The sequence below is a fragment of the Dermacentor albipictus genome, chromosome 10 (genome assembly GCF_038994185.2).
Source record: "Dermacentor albipictus isolate Rhodes 1998 colony chromosome 10, USDA_Dalb.pri_finalv2, whole genome shotgun sequence".
Classification (NCBI taxonomy): domain Eukaryota; kingdom Metazoa; phylum Arthropoda; class Arachnida; order Ixodida; family Ixodidae; genus Dermacentor; species Dermacentor albipictus.
In genome coordinates this window covers 59,436,650-59,454,916 of record NC_091830.1, presented here as the reverse complement: position 1 = coordinate 59,454,916, position 18,267 = coordinate 59,436,650, and the positions used below count along the sequence as shown (strand labels likewise).

The 18,267-nt window shown below is 44.2% G+C and overlaps 2 protein-coding genes across 4 annotated transcripts in view; one reads left to right on the top strand and one right to left on the bottom strand.

The window, feature by feature from the left end:
- The window catches only part of LOC135912124 (trypsin-like), a 339,009-nt gene that overhangs the window by 80,380 nt on the left and 240,362 nt on the right, over window positions 1-18,267 (top strand). The gene's annotated exons all lie outside the window — the stretch shown is intronic.
- Window positions 1-18,267, bottom strand: part of LOC135912122 (venom peptide isomerase heavy chain-like) — a 51,011-nt gene that overhangs the window by 13,791 nt on the left and 18,953 nt on the right. Inside the window, exons 3-6 of the mRNA XM_065444505.1 lie at window positions 18,046-18,119; window positions 14,739-14,845; window positions 4,431-4,569; window positions 3,363-3,477 (exon numbers count right to left, since the gene is read on the bottom strand). Of these exons, the coding sequence (XP_065300577.1) occupies window positions 3,363-3,477; window positions 4,431-4,569; window positions 14,739-14,845; window positions 18,046-18,119 (435 nt within the window). The remainder of the gene's footprint in view (window positions 1-3,362; window positions 3,478-4,430; window positions 4,570-14,738; window positions 14,846-18,045; window positions 18,120-18,267) is intronic.

The following is an 18,267-nucleotide window of genomic DNA, read 5'->3' as shown; positions in this document are numbered from 1 at the left end:
GGCAAGTAATGCTTAAAGTTTAGACACCACCCTCGCGGACATTGTGTTAAAGGTAGCATGTTCACAATGTCTGGCGAGCCACACTACCACGCTGCATTCGCGCTGAAAGCCAAGATTGCAAAATAGATTCGACCACCTTAAAGAAACCCTATCAAACAGGAACCACTCCAGCACTACCATTCGAAAAGCCTAGGCCGATGCAACTAAAGTTGACCGAGACGAGTTAAGATCAAACGAACACCAAGGCGTCTTAATACTAAATTCTCAAATGCACTCCCCAACCTGAACATCCCCAATAAGTACGAAATGCCAACCAGCAAACAGAAACTTATCTTTTCGACCTGTGTAGTGTAGCCTACAGGCGCAACACTAATTACGACGAGATTCTTAGTCTGCATACCAAATTAGGGACAACTACGAAGCAGAAATCCTGTGGCTATGACCGTCCAATGTACTCTACATTCAAATATGTAAAATCTACAACTAAAATAAATAGCAGTTCAGTATGATCTTGCCATCACAATGTAATGTAAAAATTCACCTGCCCGTCAAGCATATTTTCTACTTTCTATAGAGTCTACTGTCTAGATGCTGCCACTCGTGGCACATAATGCATAGGCGAGACTGGAGAGAAAATTCATACAAGGATGAATGGCCACGCGCTGATAGAAAACAAGATTTACCTAAAGCAGTAGCCAGTCACTTCACTGAACAAAGCCATATATTGAAAGAAGCAAGGTTCCATCTACAACAAAATCCCGTCCATGGCGTGAGAGGAAATATAGACAATCATACCCCGTACAAAAAGTAATATGCCTGTACCTAACGGCAATCAATTTGACACTAGGCCACATAGAAGCGTCGTGAAAGTAGTAGTGGTGACTGCTGCGTAGCGATGTAACGGAACGTTCTTTGTTACTATTGACGCTGATCTTCTCACTACATGAAAGGCTTTATCCGAGCGGGAATGAAGCCCGCAAATACGTGCAATAGTGATGAGCGTCTAGCCGCTCGAGGTACTCTGCGTGAATTCGCGTGCTTCTTTTGCGCTCGGATCAACACTTTTATGCAGCACGTATTGAACAACAAAAAACTCTGGTGCTTTTCATGATCCTCTACAATTTTCTCATTGACACTTTTCATCTAATTAGAATGTTTGTGAAGTTGATAAATTAACACATAATATGGGATTAGGCAGAGTACAAAAAGTTTCAGTGACATTTCAATTCATGATCGCGGGTGACGCCCAAGCCTACGGGCACTCAAGCGCACACGACGCTATCGACCCTCAGTGCGCCTTGACGCATCATAGGTCGTATTCAAGAGATGGCTCGCTCGGTTGCGCCATACGCAGCAGCCGACAAAGTAGAACGCCCCGTTCTAAACATTGGCTTACTATTTAAATTACCTATCTTGCTGTCAGCGTGCACAGGCGGCCATGAACACTTCCCAATCGATGACCGGGGAACTCGCTGTGAAAACGCTGGCGTGATGACCACTGACCACTGACCACAGCGTGATGACCGTCGGACCACTTTGCTTTCCCAAAGCAGATCGCTTTGAATAAAAACGGCGCGCACAAGCGAGCACTTTATATTCAAAGCGATGAAGCGCACCCGCTCTATCCCCTCCTACAGTACCGTGGTGGAATGCGCGCGACAGAATATGGCGTACTTGTTTCCCTTGCGCACTCGAGATTAAGCCTCCATCGCTGGCTCACCGTCGCACAATTTGACTCTCATACAGAGCGTAGCAAACCAAAGTAAACCAGTCGCAACTGCTAGAAGAGTTCTACCAAGTGCACATCCCCCAACATTTACCGTTCGCCAACACTGCTCCCTGTTTTCTTTTTTCAACTTCGCTCAACGTTGCCTACACATTCCTCTAGGTGGCGATGCTTTACCAAGCGCCGAGCGCGCTCTTTCGTACTATCCCTGGTGCGTGTCACTCTTCACCTCTAGGCGCCTTCCTCGTTCACATGCTTCGCAGCCTCTAAAATCTCCCGCCGATTTGAAGAGCTGGAAAGCTACAATGCGCGTAAATATAACCTGGGTACCTCCAAGCGGTGGCAAACAATGTTATCTTGGTTCTATGAAACCACGTCGCATTTGCATACTTTCAAATCTTTTGCATGATAGTTGGGACACCCTCTATATAGGAATTTTAGGTGTTCGTCTGAAATGAAATCGCTGAATTTTCATGGGTGAACTTGCGTCATTTCGCTCGCGACAACAATGTTGTGAGTTTTTGAGCTAGTGTGGGGCCTTAGAAGCACGAATAATTTATCGCGTTGCCACCCACTAACCGCTGAGTTCTGGTCCAGTGTTGCGGAGTATGTGAACGTAATTTCTAGAGGGCGAATGAGCCAACCAAAACAAGCAAACAAAAAGGTGCTGATTTCACATTTGGCGAATGCAACTGTCACAGCGATTGAGTTCAGAGCTCAAGGCGCTTCTTGCTGTCTTTCTTTTTTCGAAGCATTACGAGATATAAGATTACACATAGATTACACAGAGAAGCCGAACGCGTGTTTGATTCTTTTAACAGATTGTGAATGGTCAGTCGGCGTCACTCTTGTGTAGAGTGAGGAGGCGGTGGCCTTGGGTGTGCTCGTAATGAAGCCAGTGACATCTAACGCTAGCTGCTGTACTTGAAATTCAACGATAGCTGCTGGGCACGTTTACCATAAACGTGGCCAGTTGCTACCATTACACGTCGCTGGATGCTTCCTGAGCGCCCCAACAGCCGCCGTTCCCGAGTTCTACAAAAGAGTGCCGCCTAATGTGCATATATTAGTTTCAGATTGGCCGTAAGCTTCGAGCGCAATACCTTGCGAACTGAATTATAGAAGTGAATTAGAATGGCTTCTACTTAACCGAAAAGCAGCACAGGGAATTCAGCGAAAGTGCTAACCCGACATAATTATTTCATGTTGGTTAAATTTTGATCTTCTAAAATGGTAACTGTGGAAAAACGTATTTTGCTAGAATATAACACAATTCCTTACCTGGCTAAAACTAAAACAAACTTTCTAAATATAGCAATCAGACACAAGAGTTAGGTACGAATATCTTTTTAAAAAGCATGAGGCAATCTTGTCAAAAAGTGGTAGCTTAATTGGATTGTCGTAATACGATAATTGAATAGTTGTACTTAGACCGGCATCAATAAATTGCGGCTGTTGTGGGCTGTTAAATTGAGTTTTGTATTTCTGCAACGGAAAACCAGCATGCTTGAAAATAAAGTAAATGAAAGCGCGTCCGTCATCATAAACGCTTTGCACCGGAAAGACCTTTATTGGGCATAGGACAGCGAGGTGCATAGATGAATAAATGCGCAAAGAAATATGAAGCATGACTTACCAGAATTAATGATTCCCCAGCCGGCAGCTAATAATGGTCTTTTTCCCACAATAATATCTCTATTGGGAAGGCATATTGGTCGAACAAATCTATCAAACCTAAAATTATTTCGAACCTGTAAAACAAGAGTAGCAACAAAATTCTGCTAAAAAATGTAGGTAACTGATCTCGTGCAGGTGCAACATAAGCAAAAAATAACTATACATCTAGTCAGAAGTTATGGAAGTATTCACACAGGTTGCATGCAAGCGATAATGCATTTGCGATGATTATGAAATTAGTGCCACAAATGTGATACGTTTTTAGTGCTATATGCCTTCGGGTCACTTATAATGAAGCTAGCCTAAAATAAAAACGTAGGCTTCATAATTATTGGCATGTAAACGAACGATAAAGTATTACGGAAATATTTGCTGAAGAGACAACAGCAAGACACCCACAACCGTATATGATATACGTAATAAATGCTTCTCGCTTCTCGGAATGTCCGCACCTATATTACCACAGCGATTATATTCTTGTAAAGGTTTCCACTGACACGATTAATGAAGGAATGTTTCCTGAAAATTGAATCTCATAATCAAAGTTATTGAACTTCGATACTTTAAATAAATGATTTATTATGCGGTTTTGCATGCCAAAACCTCTTTCTGATTATGAGGCAAGCTGTAGTAGAGGACTCCGGAAAGTTCGACCAACTGGGGTTCTTTACCGCGTACCTAAATCTAAGTAGAGGGGCGTTTTCGAATTTCGCCGCCTTCGAAATGCGGACGCAGTGGCCGGGATTCGATCCCGCAAACTCGTGCTCAGCATCCCTAAACCATGGCCACTGAGCAACCACGGTGGGCGATACTTTAGAAGACATGACTACAAAATTTTTTTCTGCGTAATGTGGTGGCACATTTAAGTAATCTAACCCTTATTTTTTTCGTATTCCAATAAGTTATTCTTATTCGAATTACATTTCTGGCTGGCTAATACTTTAGAACTCCTCTGGATAAAGTTCAAGTAGAACAGAAATCATGAAAAGTTTTTATACCTATCAAGAAAACAATGAAATACCGTTACCTTCAACAGTGCGATGTCATATTTCATGGCATAGCGTTTATTGAATTTGGGATACGTAATGATGCGGTCCACATAATTTTCCGGCCCAGCTCTTGTCTTTGTCGAATTGTAATATATAGTAATTTCTTCTAGTAAGGACCTAAGGGAGAAGGCCAGGCAAAAAAACTTCCTAAAGTTACAACCGTGTTTTTGTTAAGAACTTCTTCATTACCATATACGAGGCTACAGTGAGACTTGTTAATGTACAGCAATACCATGCATACCAATATCAAATACAAGCAAGAAAGCAAATATATGAAGAACACTTTCGTTTATGCAAACTGCTATGTTGTGTTTGGAAATGTATAAAACAAGAAAAGCAAGATTTATGAGCAAAGTAAGTTTTGCTTGCTGGGATTTCGTTGATGCTACCCTGGAATTTTATTAAGTGCTGACACAACTTTGTTTAGTTCCGACGTGCTCCTATAAATTTAATTACCACTGCACCAGTGTTCACCTTAAGTCACACTCCTTCATCAACATTCCGAACGTGTTTGGAAACGCGGAGTTAGTTGTGTAGTAGTTCTGTTAGCCTGCTTCTCAGTTATCTCTCTCAGAGAATTTTATTTGTACTAACTGTTTTGCTCCGTTTATACGTTCATGTATGCTGATTAGTAATGTGCGCAATAGCTTACACGCACGTTAACGTTATTATTTACAGCATCTTCCTTGTTTCCAGCGTTTTTGTTCAAAGCAAACACAAAGCGTCAGTACCTAGCACTCTGTAGTATATTCTGTTTCAAGTAGTAGGAATTTGTCATTGTTTGCAGCATTCGTCAAGCCGGCTCATATTAGCCGACCTCAGATAATCGAGTATTCTCAAATACAGTGGTGTTACCACGACCAGAAATCAAGCATTTCATGAGCGTAATTTGGCCGTTCTTTCAAATGCATTATCTTTATTCCTTTAGTTATACCTCAATAAATGGCATGTCACAAATGTGATGGCGTTGTTAGCGATAAAAATATTTACAGTAAGCTACGTCTCCTCATTTGCTACTCCTTAAATTTAAAATATTTAGAGGCTTAGAGTGGAACAAAACGTAATTTATTTGCTTTGTTACAAATTGCATCGTGTTACCGTGATACACAGAAGCTTCAATCACATTTTTATATATATAGCGCAAATTTACCCATATTCGTGTCATCCAGAATCCATTATGCTGGAATCATCTGCATGCATTTTTATCCCACGTGACAGATGACAACATATATAGCAAGCCAAATGCCAAACGCACTTATACTTCCCAACACTTCTCAGCACTAGCTTCTTTTGTTATTTAATGTAGCATACGGGCGCTACGAATCGCTTTACTAAAATTGAAAGCCCAAAATCCTCACTCGTGCAAAAGCGGCAGCAGAAGATGCAGTAAGAGTAGACTTAAACAAAGTTGTAGGAAATCCCACGCTTGAAAAGCTTGCGGGCTCTTTATACGCTATGGCTCTTGACTTCAAGTGTACCAGCCAATTGGTATGCCAACTCTATATAAATCCACATGGAAGTACGCGTTAAACAATTTAAAATTACAGGCCCATCAGCTTGTTTTCAGTATTCTGTCAAATATTTATCAAGCCAGTTCTCAGTAGAATAACGGCAACACTTCATCTAATTAAGAAAACAGGCTGGCTTCAGGAAGGGATATTTACGATGGATAAAATTCATGTGATCATTCGAGAAATCTGCAGAGTACAATCAATCTTTCTGTATAGATTTCATAGATTATGAAAACGCTGTTGATTCATTAGAGTTGGAGTAGAGTAGAGGTGATTCAGTAGAGGTACCAGCATTCGTAGAGGCAGTGCGTAATCAAGATGTACAGGAGGCATACGTGCATATCTTCTTAAATATCTACAAAAGTTACACAACTACCTTGGGGCTCCAAAAGTAGGAAATTATTTATAAAGGAATTGTTCAGCAAGGAGACGCAATCTCTCTAACGCTATTCACTATTCACTGCTTGCATGGAAGAAGTATTCAAGCTATTAAATTGGGAAGGCGTAGAAGTGAGCATCAACGGCGAACATCTCAGCAACTTTTGGTTTGCAGATGACATTGTTCGGTTCAGCAACACTGAGGTCGAATTAAAACAAATGATTGTGGGCCTTAAAGGGACACTAAAGGAATTCTAATAGCAATACAGCACAACAGAGTAGCAGGCAGCGTGTGTCAACCAGAGAAGATCAGGCAGTCTCGAGCTCGCGCCTCCCGGGCGACTGGCGATGTGGCTGCGGCGCTGGGCATTCCCCTGCACTACAATTGCATCCCACAGGAAAAGGAGCCATCCTGGCGACTCATGGTGAACTTAGAATCATGGGGTCGTAATACGGCTTCAGGCGTTGTACGTGGACGGTTTCACGACCACGACAGCGTTGGTCCGTAGGTGGCGCGACAGGCTCGACAATATAGTTCACAGGCGATGTTTGCGCTACAACACAGTAGGGTCCTTGATATTTGGAGACAAGCTTGGATGATAGTCCAGCAGGAATGGTGGGAACCCAAAGCCACACAAGGGTGTCTCCCGAGCAGAAGGGAGAGCTGCACCCACTTGCTCTTCGATGACCCGGCAAAGGTTAGGCGGAAAATGCGAAGGTGCTGGCGTGGCTGATGACAGCAGCGAAAGCTGACCGAGCGACCGCAGCACGGACGAACTCTTTTATCACATTCCAGTACAGTACACACATTGGTGAACATGTGAACAAAATCAGGAGGCCTCAGGCGAATTTCCTGTGGTTTTGGAGGCATGTCCAGTAGGGCCAGGTCAAGACGCACACTACTTGAGCAAAAATCGATGAGTGCTGAATGGGCGGAGAGGAAGTCTAGGCCTAGTATGTAGTCATGGGGGCAACGGTCAAGAACGGTGAAAATTATGACAGTATGCGGCCGGAAATGATCACGTGTGCTGTACACATTCCGACCACGGTCATCGTGCTACCGTCAGCGGCAGGACATTGGCGTGTCAACCCGCCAACGCCGGGTTGACACGCCGGGAGAGGTCGACGATCTCTTCTATGTAGCTTGTGAATGTGTCGCCAGTTTGCTGCGACCGGCTTCGTAGGGGTTGGTCAGCGCGAAGTTTGCACACGCCAGTGTTAAATCATGCATTTTACTTAGTGCGACAGGAATGGAGACATTACTCATCCTGTGCGTATATTCCATCCCCTTTTTCCTATCCCTTGGACGGCTCCAATCGCCCGCCTTCTCATTGCGATGCGGCAGGCAGTGACGCCTTATATACCATATCCCCTCGTAAAAAAAAAAACGGTGCCTTACTTCCTGATGTAGTCACGCAGCTTCTTTGGTGTCTTCTTGTTGCGGGCGCTTCTCCTCACGCGCTCTTCGCATCTTGGGAAATTACCTCAAGCTTGTTGCGTGTGCCCTGCAGCAGGTGGTTCTGGATTCAGGGGTGCATTATCTGCGCTTGATATGCCAAGTTGTGACGGATGGCTTACAGCCGTACTAGTTGAGTGATCGGATACCGGTCATCAGTCCATGACAGCAGTGGCGCCTAATTTTATTCTGCCGATAGCTTCAGGGTGAACGGCCGCTAATTTGAAAGCATTCCACACCCGCCTATCTTCCAAGAGATAAGAGGTGGGTCCGCGCTTTCCAATAATTTTCTTGGGCGCAGAAAACTGTGAAGAGAACTGCTCATGAAGTGCAGGTAATTTAACCCGCCCTTAGTCAACAACGGTGAAGTTGGGTTCCTTGGCACCGCGTTTTTCATCGGTGTAGCGCTTCGACGTCATTTGCTTGTTCTTGATGCGCTGTCTGAACTGCTGTAGTGCCTTTGAAGGGTCATTGGTGAAACATTTGTCAGGGAATCCCACAATGTCAGGTCTGGTGCGAGGTTGGCGTCTATAAAGAATAGCGGGTGCAACACCAGTAGTCGCATGAGGTGTACAGCGATATGTTTGTAGGTAATCAAACATCGCAGTTCTTATCTCACGACGTTATAACAGGGCCAATTGAATGTAGGACTTTAATACCCTGTTAAATCTTTCCACTAAACCGTTAGGTTGCGGGTAATGCACAGAAGAGTTATTATGAGTGATTCCGCGCTCTGTGAGAAAATCTTCAAAATTCGCCGAAGAAAATTGTGCTCCATGATCGGATACGATACCACGTGGATATCCATCGCTTGCGAAAAGTTCAAGTAGGAATTTGGTCACCGTAGACGTGGTCGCATCGCGTACAAAAGTCACCTATGGCCACTTGCTGTAATAATCAATAAGCGCTATGGCAAATCGATAGTCAGCTGGAGCTTGGTGAAAGGTCCCACAATGTCGATAGCAACTTTGTCCCAGGCTTTCTCTTGAAGAGTGACGTGTTGGATTGGGGCTGCAGATGTACGTGCTGATTTGTCACATGACTGGCAAGCTACACATGTGCATACAAGTTCTTCAATGTGATTATCCATGCACGGCAACCAATATGACTCCCTAAGACGAGCTTTGTTACGACTTATACCTGCGTGTGACTCATGAGCCAGATCCATAAGACGGCGGGTCAAAGCTGAAGGCACGACAATCCTGTCACCCCGGCAAAGGATGTCGCTAACAACAAAGAGATCAGATCGCACATGAAAGTAAGGTAGCAGCTCTTTTGACAACGATTTCTTGTCAGACCAAGAAGTAGTGTTAAACTGCTTAACTTGAGAGATAGCCTGATCGGCGGCACTTGCTTCTTGAAGCTCTTTCATGGTAACTACTGGGAACAAGAGACATGTAAATTCTTGTTCGGGTGCATCATGGATGAAACTCTGCACGAGCAGCCGGGAGAGTGCGTCAGCCACGACGTTTTCGCTACCCTTCCTGTATTCCATGATGTAGTTGTAGCACAGCAACCGTGATGACCAGCGCAAAATACATACCGGACGGTGACCTGTGCCTTTCGTTGAGAGGAGCGTAACCAAAGCAGCGTGGTCTGTTCGCAAGATGAAAGGTCGGCCCCACAGGTAAACGTGCCAGTGCTCGCAAGCCCAGACACAGGCCAGGGCCTCACGTTCGCCGATGGAGTACTTCCTTTCATGCGGTTGAAGAGTGCGGGAGGCGAACGTGACAGTTTGCAGTGATGTTCCGTTATCCTGCTGCAGTACAGCACGTAATCCATATCCCGAGGCATCAGTTGTAACATACACGGTTAACTGAGGAGCAAAAAGTTAAGAACTTCGCAAGATGTTATCAACGTTTTCAGCTGCTCCAAGCAGGTTTGGGCTGCTGCAGTCCAAGCGAAAGGCGCGTTTCCTCGAAGCAAAACACGCATTGGCTCCACAACATCAGAAGAATGCGGGATGAACTTGGAGTAGAAGCTTGCGAGTCCCAGCAGCGAGCGATGTTCATTAATATTTGTATGTGAAGGTGCCTTGGTTATCGCCTCGATAGATGACATCAGTGCGAATAACCGTTTCGCGCTGACAACATGGCCTAGGAAATTCAACTCTGTGACGTCAAAAACACATTTATAATTGAGCCTGAGGATAGCGTCAGAGAGCCGTTTCAAAACAGTGCGTAAATTTACCAAGTGATCCTCTCTGGAGCTTCGGAACACGATTATGTCGTCGATGTAAAACAAGACGCATTTGCATCCTTGGAGGATCATATGCATCATCTTCTGAAACGCCGTCGGTGCCGATGCCAGTTCGAAGCACACCCTCTTAAAGCGAAATAGTCCGTCGTGGGTTATAAACGTCGTAAGATCACGACTCTCCGGACTTAGTAGTAACTGATGGTATGCAGAAGCGAAATCTAGCTTGGAGATTCATTGTGCACCAGCCAAGCTGTTCAAAAGCTCCTCAGTTTGTGGCAAGGGAAAACTGACCACTACTATAGCTTTGTTTGGCTCTCGTAGGTCTACGCACATACGAATCGAGCCATACTTTTATCTGGCTACGACAATTGGGGAGACCCACTATGAAGAATGAACGCGCACAATGATGTCCTGAGCTTCTAAATTTTTTACTTCTGCCGAGACTTGCTCACGAATGACGAGTGGTAGCCGTCTCAGTTTGCTGGCCACAGGTTGAACAGGTGCGCGAACTCTGACCTTGTGAGTGAAACCTTTGACAGTTCCTAGCTGCTTTTCAAACAAGTGCTCAAACTCGGAACGTAATTCAGGAGGGAGCACAAGAGTTTCTTGTGTCATTAGCAAACACCTGAGAGGTGACCCTTGAATCTTCAAATCCAGAGCCGCGATGCCATCTAAAGCAAGAATTATTTTTCCTCCCGACACAACGTACACAAGGACAGAAGTGCATCGGGCATGAAATGAAACTGGAGCAATGAAACATCCTTTTATAGGAATTGCTGACTTAGAATAATCGAGCAGTTAGACGGATGTTGATGTCAGAGTAAATAGTGTATCGAAATGGCGTTGGTAAAGTTCTTCCGCTACGATTGAAACCGATGATCCAGTGTCAATCAGGAACGACACGAAAATTCCTTCAATTTCGAACACTGCATAAATTCCCTTCTTACGACTCCAGATAGGACAAACACTTATGTGATTGTCCGTGTCAGCTGTATCTGCGTCGCCTTCCGTGACATGCTGAATTTGCTTTTGAGACTTTCGGGAAGACTTGCACACCTTTTCCACATGGCCAGTCTTTCCACATCTGCGACACTTATAGGTCTTAGCTTTGCAGTGAGGGCTATTCGGCAGATGGTCCCAAGAGCCACAACGATAACATTCTTCCTCTTTCAGAGCTCGATGACTTTCAGTTGGCGTCTTATAGCACGTGCACGTCCCACCGAGCTTTTCTCTCATATTTGACGTGTTTGTGTCTTTAACGTGATCAACTTGTGCTTCATGTCGTGCAAGTTCTCTCGCTTCTCTCATCGCCTTATCATGCTGTCTCGCAATGGTAAGTACCCGAGAAAGCGTAAGAGACTCTTCCAGTATAAGACGTTCACGCAAGTATTCGCTAGTAGTTTTTTCTATAAGCTGGTCGCGCATCATGTCGTCCGCCAAGTCACCGAAGTTGCAAGCTCCTACGAGCGTGGTAATCGAGCCCAGTCTCACATGGGGCATGTGCACGTCGACGGAAATGGTGACGCGTTGCGGTGACATTGACAGAGCTCTTGTAGTGACTTTCAAGTGTCGCAATAGCGCAGTCGAACTCATCTAGGGTAGGAGTCGTCAACGTCCCTCCGGTGGCGCTCGAAGCCAAAAAGCGCGGGTCGTCCTCCGACGTGAGAATCTCGAAGATGCGTTGTGCTTCCAAGCCCAAGCAGTTGAGCAGAATCGCCTTCCGGAACATTGCCGGTAGGTCGAAGGCGCCCGACGTCACCATGTAGTTCTTGAACGCTTGAATCCATTGCTCCCATGGGATGACTGGGTCTGCAGGTGATGACAGGAACGGGGGTGGCGGTTGTAGCCCCGTAATACTAATCGTAGAGGATGCTATGCAGCAATCGACGGCACAGATGAAGGGCAAGCCGGTAGCACATGCGTTGTTAAATCCTCGTCGCCAATTATGTTATATCGTGCATATTACTCAGTAGGACAGGAATGGAGACGTTACTCTTCCTCTGCGTTTATTCCATGCTTTATTTTCTCTCCCTTGGGCGGCTCCAAGCGCGCGCCTTCTCATAGCGCTGCGGTAGGCAGTGACGCCTTATATAACAGCCAGGGCAACCGAAAACTTCTGCGATGCCGGTTTTGAAGCTAGCCCACGGGCGGAGATCGGCTTCGTGCTTTTTGAACCACACCTTGGCGACGCCATATAAACAGAAGATGGCGTTGCGGAGCTTCAGGGGATCGTCCCATTTGTGGTGTGGCTGGCGCGTTCATACAATTCCAGCCAATCTTCAACTTCTTTATCAATGGCAGCGCTGAAGATATCAGGATCCCGCTGGCGCTGGGCACCTGCTGTCAATATTGTCAAGCTAAAGTGAAATATCAGTGCTTGAGAATATCTAAGGCATATATATTACCGCTAAGAGAGCCTTAATAATGAAGAAATTGAAGTAAATAAAGTAGATGATTAGAGACTTCCCCGGGAAATTCAAGTACTGGTCTGGCGACGAAAGTACTTCTCAGTTAAATTCTGTCACTAATACTCAACCAATCGTTGCACAAAACATCTTTGTATTATAAGACCAAATAAAATGCTTCTTGTCCCGTTCTACTTAACGTTTAGACAAAAGAACTAATTGAAATTACCCTTGACAACGACGCGGGTGGTCGAGCAGTTTCGTTTTGTCTCGACTGTTCGCCGCCCACGCTTTCGCGTTTCAGTAGTTATCGCCTAGTGCGGCGCTGGTTTTGCTGGCTCACGAATCTCGCACAAACTGCCAGTAACAGACAATCCAATTTCTATGCGATGTTGTGGGATCCGTAACGGTCTACACCACTTGGCCAAAAGCAGCGGCAGCGGAGAATCCGCCGCTCTGACTTTCTCTGTCTTGGCTCGGTACCGCCGTCTATCGGGCGCCGTTTTCCTCTCCGACGGCAGCAAATCGCCTTGATAGCTTATGCAACGTTATCACTCCCCCAGTTGGTTATCAACGTTATCACTCCCTCACCCTTCAGATGCAATTTTCTCGTAACCTAAGTTTTTCCTTGACACGAAACAAGCGTTGCGAGATATCTGGAAGGGTATTTGAGCAATCCATGGTGACTTAGTATTTGCATTTAGCGTGCCTTTAACGCACAAAGTGTAAAAGTGGGGTTTAACATTTATATGCATAGGACAAACATATTATACAATAGCCTGGGAAGGGAACAAGAGTTCAAGATCCCTAGTCAGCCTCTAGAGTCTGCGGAGGAGTACGTTTACCTATGTAAGTTACCATCACAGGGGACTCTGATCATGAGAACGAAATTTACAGACTAATAAAAATGCATCGTTGTGCGTATGGCGGACGTTGTCAGATGCTGACTGGGACTTACCACTATCATTGAAAAGAAGCTGTACAGTCACTGCATTTTACTGGTACTAACATATGGGGCAGAAACCTCGAGGTTGAAGAAAAAGCTCGACACCAAGTTAAGGACCGTGCAAAGAATGATGGAACCAGAATGGTTAGGCGTAACATTGACATACAGGGAGAGAGCGGCATCGACTAGAGAGCAAACAGGAATAGTCGATATTCGAATGAATTTAGGAGAAAAATTTTGAGCTGGGCTGGCCATGCAATGGGTAGGATGGATAACTGGTGGACCATTACAGTTACGGAATGGGCGCCTAGAGAAGGGAAGCGCAACCGAGGACGGCCGACATCTAGGTGGGGTGGTGAAATTAAAAAAATTTGCATGAGGAATGCGTTGATGCAGAACAGGGGTACTTGGAGAAGGCGGCGTGAGAGCTTCGTACAGGCAGTGGACATAAATATAGGCTGTTGCTGCTGCTTCTGATGATCATGATAACGACGCACTAAAATTTTGTGTTTCTGGAAATATCTGCCACTGCACGTGTTCCGCGGTTTATTTTTTCCTATGTACATCATTTCCCAAAATTAAACGGACTACATTTACTGCAACTAGGAAGCTGACTAGAGGCTGTGTACGAGAATTTGCGAGGCATTCCATAACTGAGAATGAAGAGAACCTTCCTTCTCGTCATCCAGCGGTAACGATTGTCGACCGCGCATAGCCTAAAGCCGTGTATGGTGATGGCGCAGAGTAGCCCGTATACGTTTGGCAAAGGCTGTGCATTATTGTTCATGCCTTACATGTTATCCTCTCTTCTCTATCTCCGATCTTCGAAGCTCTGAGGTTAAAAAACTTAAGAATTTAGAAGCAAGTGTTCAGGAGGCTGGAGAACAATCGCGCAGAAACAATTTTTGTGGCAGAGATTATGCCACTCGCCTATCTTTATTTGAAACAACATTCCCACCGTTATTAAGGCTATACAAGCGGATCAAGAAATTAAAGATTGCGGAGGAAAGAGGCATTCATTAGGATGTATTTTGTTCTTTTCATTTTTATCTAGGCTGTATTGAATCTCGATTATTAATTTATCCAGTACATTTATGATGATTTTTTTTGTTTACAGTTATACATGGCAGTAAAATATAATTATTCTTGAAGTGCCTGGAGGCTGTTCCTTGCAGATTACGCAATTCAACCTCAGTGAAATTAGGCTCTGCTTAAGCTCGAGAATCATCATTCAGCTTCTGCGCACGAATTTGCAGCACAAGCATTTGAAGCACAAAGCATCAGTCGTCTTTACTTACACACCGCTGCATTTTTTGTGACCCACTTATATCTAACTAAAGCTTTCCTAAATTAGAACTCAGGGTAAATGAAGACGTCAAAAAAATACGCACATCTCAGGAAAACAATGTGCTGCTGTCATCACAACATTGCGTGTAATGATGCTTCCACCGCACAGCTTGAGTTTACCCGTGCCTCGCACAGATGTTTCTATCTGTACCTGGGAAAAACACATCAACTTTTAGATATATTCCATTGTGGGGGAATTGCGAAAAAACTGGATTTGCCAAATCACAGCACAACGTTTAAAAATTTGATGGGCTGGAGAATTGCACATTTTTAGCCACTAGGTGCTCGAAATGGCACGATGACTGTTTGATCGGCCATATTACATAGCAATCGTCTAAAAATTTGCTGAAAAGGTATGTTCAAGTATCATCACATGCTTTAGTCTTGCAGTTTGATTGCACGGTCCCTAGGATCGAAGCCTAATGAGCAAATGAGGTAAGACTGCGTTCAACATTACGAATGATACATATCGTAATCTCTGGAGCATTCTGCAGTAAGCGCTTATTTATTGAGTGCATAAAAACAAATGTAAAATAATGTAACACTGTAGAGCTTCTAAACAGGTCTAAATTATCATCACTGTATAAAAACCTTACTGTCTGAAAACTTTTCGAACAAAACAAAGGCACTAAGACACATGGCACCATGACATATATTCTCTTGTCATATCTTGGGCCACCTAAAGGCCATTTCTAGCAAAAGGCTGTTCTCGTAGGGTTGTACTGCCGGAAATTTCATTAACAAAATGGGCCTACTTCACTAATCATATTCGCTTTCAAGTTAATTGCCTGAGCAACAGGCTTGCAAAGCTGCACCTCCGTATGAATAAAATGGAATCGGGTTTCGTTTTTCTCATACATCAAAGGCTAAAGGGCCGCAAGAAGAATACTATAAAACATCAGCTTAAGTGTGCCTTCAAACAAGCTTAGGCAAATGCTTCTCAAAAGCAACATCTTTCCGATTCCTAGAACACCGAAGCTTGGTCGGTGAATTTTTAGGTAAAATTTCCCACCTCAACCCACCCCATGTTCAGTGTCGACGTGATCTCATTATAGAATTCAAGATTTACAGCGACACACCATGGGCTAGATGACGGATTTTTGTTCGGAACGCGCTTTCATTTTGCGTTCAGTTTCGCCTCATGCGATTGGCCAAGGCCGCGCTGGCGGGCATGCCTGACGACGTTGGTTCGCCCTACGCCAATCGTGTGAGGTGAAACCGAACGCAAACTGAATGTTTGAGCAGGCAGCAGACAAAAGAGCCCTCCTACGGCACGTAAAGGCAACAAAGTTGGCGGAATAAAGACCCCTCTCTGTCAAATAACGAAAAGAGAAAAAAGAGAACCTTTGGTTCCTAAAAACCATATGGATCCAAAATGGGTATAGGGGATAAAATCTGCAGTTTTTATTGAAGCAAATAACCAAGAATATGGACGTCGAGACAACTACCTTCCTAGAACAATCGGCGGATCCTTAGGTAGGCTGCCATCAGCGACAGATTATTTGTTAGACCAGTTTTGTTTTCATCTGGTGATAATTTCGAGTTTCCGTGTGTTTTCCATGGCTTCATTATTTGTTTCAGATGATTGCGATTCATGAAAATCAGGCCCGTTGGTTTGCTCCCTTCTATAGTTCCATAGTAAGAGTTTAAATAAATTAAATTACGGGGTATTACGTGCTAAAACCACCTTCTGATAATGAGGCACGCTGTAGTGGAGGATTCCGGAAATTTCGGCCACCTGGGGTTCCTTAACGTGCGCCTAAATCCACCTACACGGGTGTTTTTGCATTTCCCACCGATCGAAATGCGGCCGCCGTGGCCGGGTTTCGATCCCGCGGTCTCGTGCTCAGCAGCCAACGCCACAGCTACTGAGCAACCACTGCGAGTATGACGTTGAAGTTCTGCGGAAACCCGCAGGAAACCTTGCGGGTTTTCGCAGAACTCATTCGTCAAACACTTTAGTCAAACCAAGAATTTTCCTTCAAATCTGAGGCTTTTTCTTTCGAGAAACTCGTATGGGTTACTTTAGTAGCAATTGCAGCGAACGGGTGAATGTCTGATTTTCCCTTTATTATTTACACGCGGGTATTTTGAGGGTTGCTTTCATTATCCTGTGCATCCTAATATAGTCGCTATTTATTTTATTACAGTCACCTAACCCTTACCTGCACCATCCGATCACAGGATAGCACATGCGAGGTGATAAACGTCTTTTCTGTCACCTAGTATCAGCTGTTTGCAGCAAGAAAATAACCTGCAAACTACTCAGAATGCAATTATGTTCTAAGACTCATTTGCCATCTGTTCTTGATTTAGCGAGATTTAACATATTTGATGACAAGGTCGATTGTCCTATATCCCTTTTAAATAGTAAATATTCAATGCAATATTTCATGCACTTCTATCTATCTATCTATCTATCTATCTATCTATCTATCTATCTATCTATCTATCTATCTATCTATCTATCTATCTATCTATCTATCTATCTATCTATCTATCTATCTATCTATCTATCTATCTATCTATCTATCTATCTATCTATCTATCTATCTATCTATCTATCTATCTATCTATCTATCTATCTATCTATCTATCTATCTATCTATCTATCTATCTATCTATCTATCTATCTAATCTATCTATCTATCTATCTATCTATCTAATGTCCAGATTTAGGCTTTCTTTAGACCGTCACCAACATGACCCTCACGATAGTACATGGGGTAATATGTACATCATAAACCTTCTGTTTTCAGAGCAGAGAGTTCAGAACCAATCATCGACACGAATTTGGTCCCTTTCTGTGGCCGTTTAGGTGCTTACGTATTCAGTTCAGCTTTTGCAGGCCAACTTTAGTCACTGGGTGTGCGCAAGCAGGTACGTGCCACTGTTTAGCGACAAATAAATCCCTAAATTGCCTCTAGTGTTTGGCGGACTCCAACAGTCGCCATTTTATACCAAGACAGTCTTGTCTGGTTATCTCCACCCGCCACGCGTGTACTTTATGGCCGCGTCGCTAGATGGCGCAGCGTGTCCAAAGGGAATCTCAATGGAATACTCCATATACGCCTGAGAACTAACGCGTTTCAGGAGTTGAAATGCGGTATACGGCTGAATATATTCAGTGGGAACTCTGTGACCGCCGCCCAAGTTTGTCGTCACATCGGTTCGTCTAGAATCCTCTATTGCACTAGTCAGTCAAGCAATTCCGCCTTTCAACTGACTTATAAGAATTCATATAGTATAACTTTAAATACTTAGAAAGCGAAAAAATTGTAAGCGTAGACAAAGTTTTCGCGAAAATTGATTCGCATATGTAGGGGGCAAAGCAGTTGATGGTGCACTTACTATCCAAGGAATTAGCGTCCTGCTTATAGGCTCACCATTGAAAACCCTTCCCGTGGCATGGGACCAACCGCAACCTGCGCATTAGTGGAGATATGAGAGCAATATTCGCACATACATTGCCAATCTCTTTTCTGTCAGTGTAGAAACGAGTTTGGGAGATCATAGCGTTGTTCGACACAGAAAAGGCAAGCGTGTTGGAGTAGAGAACAGTAAGCAGCATTG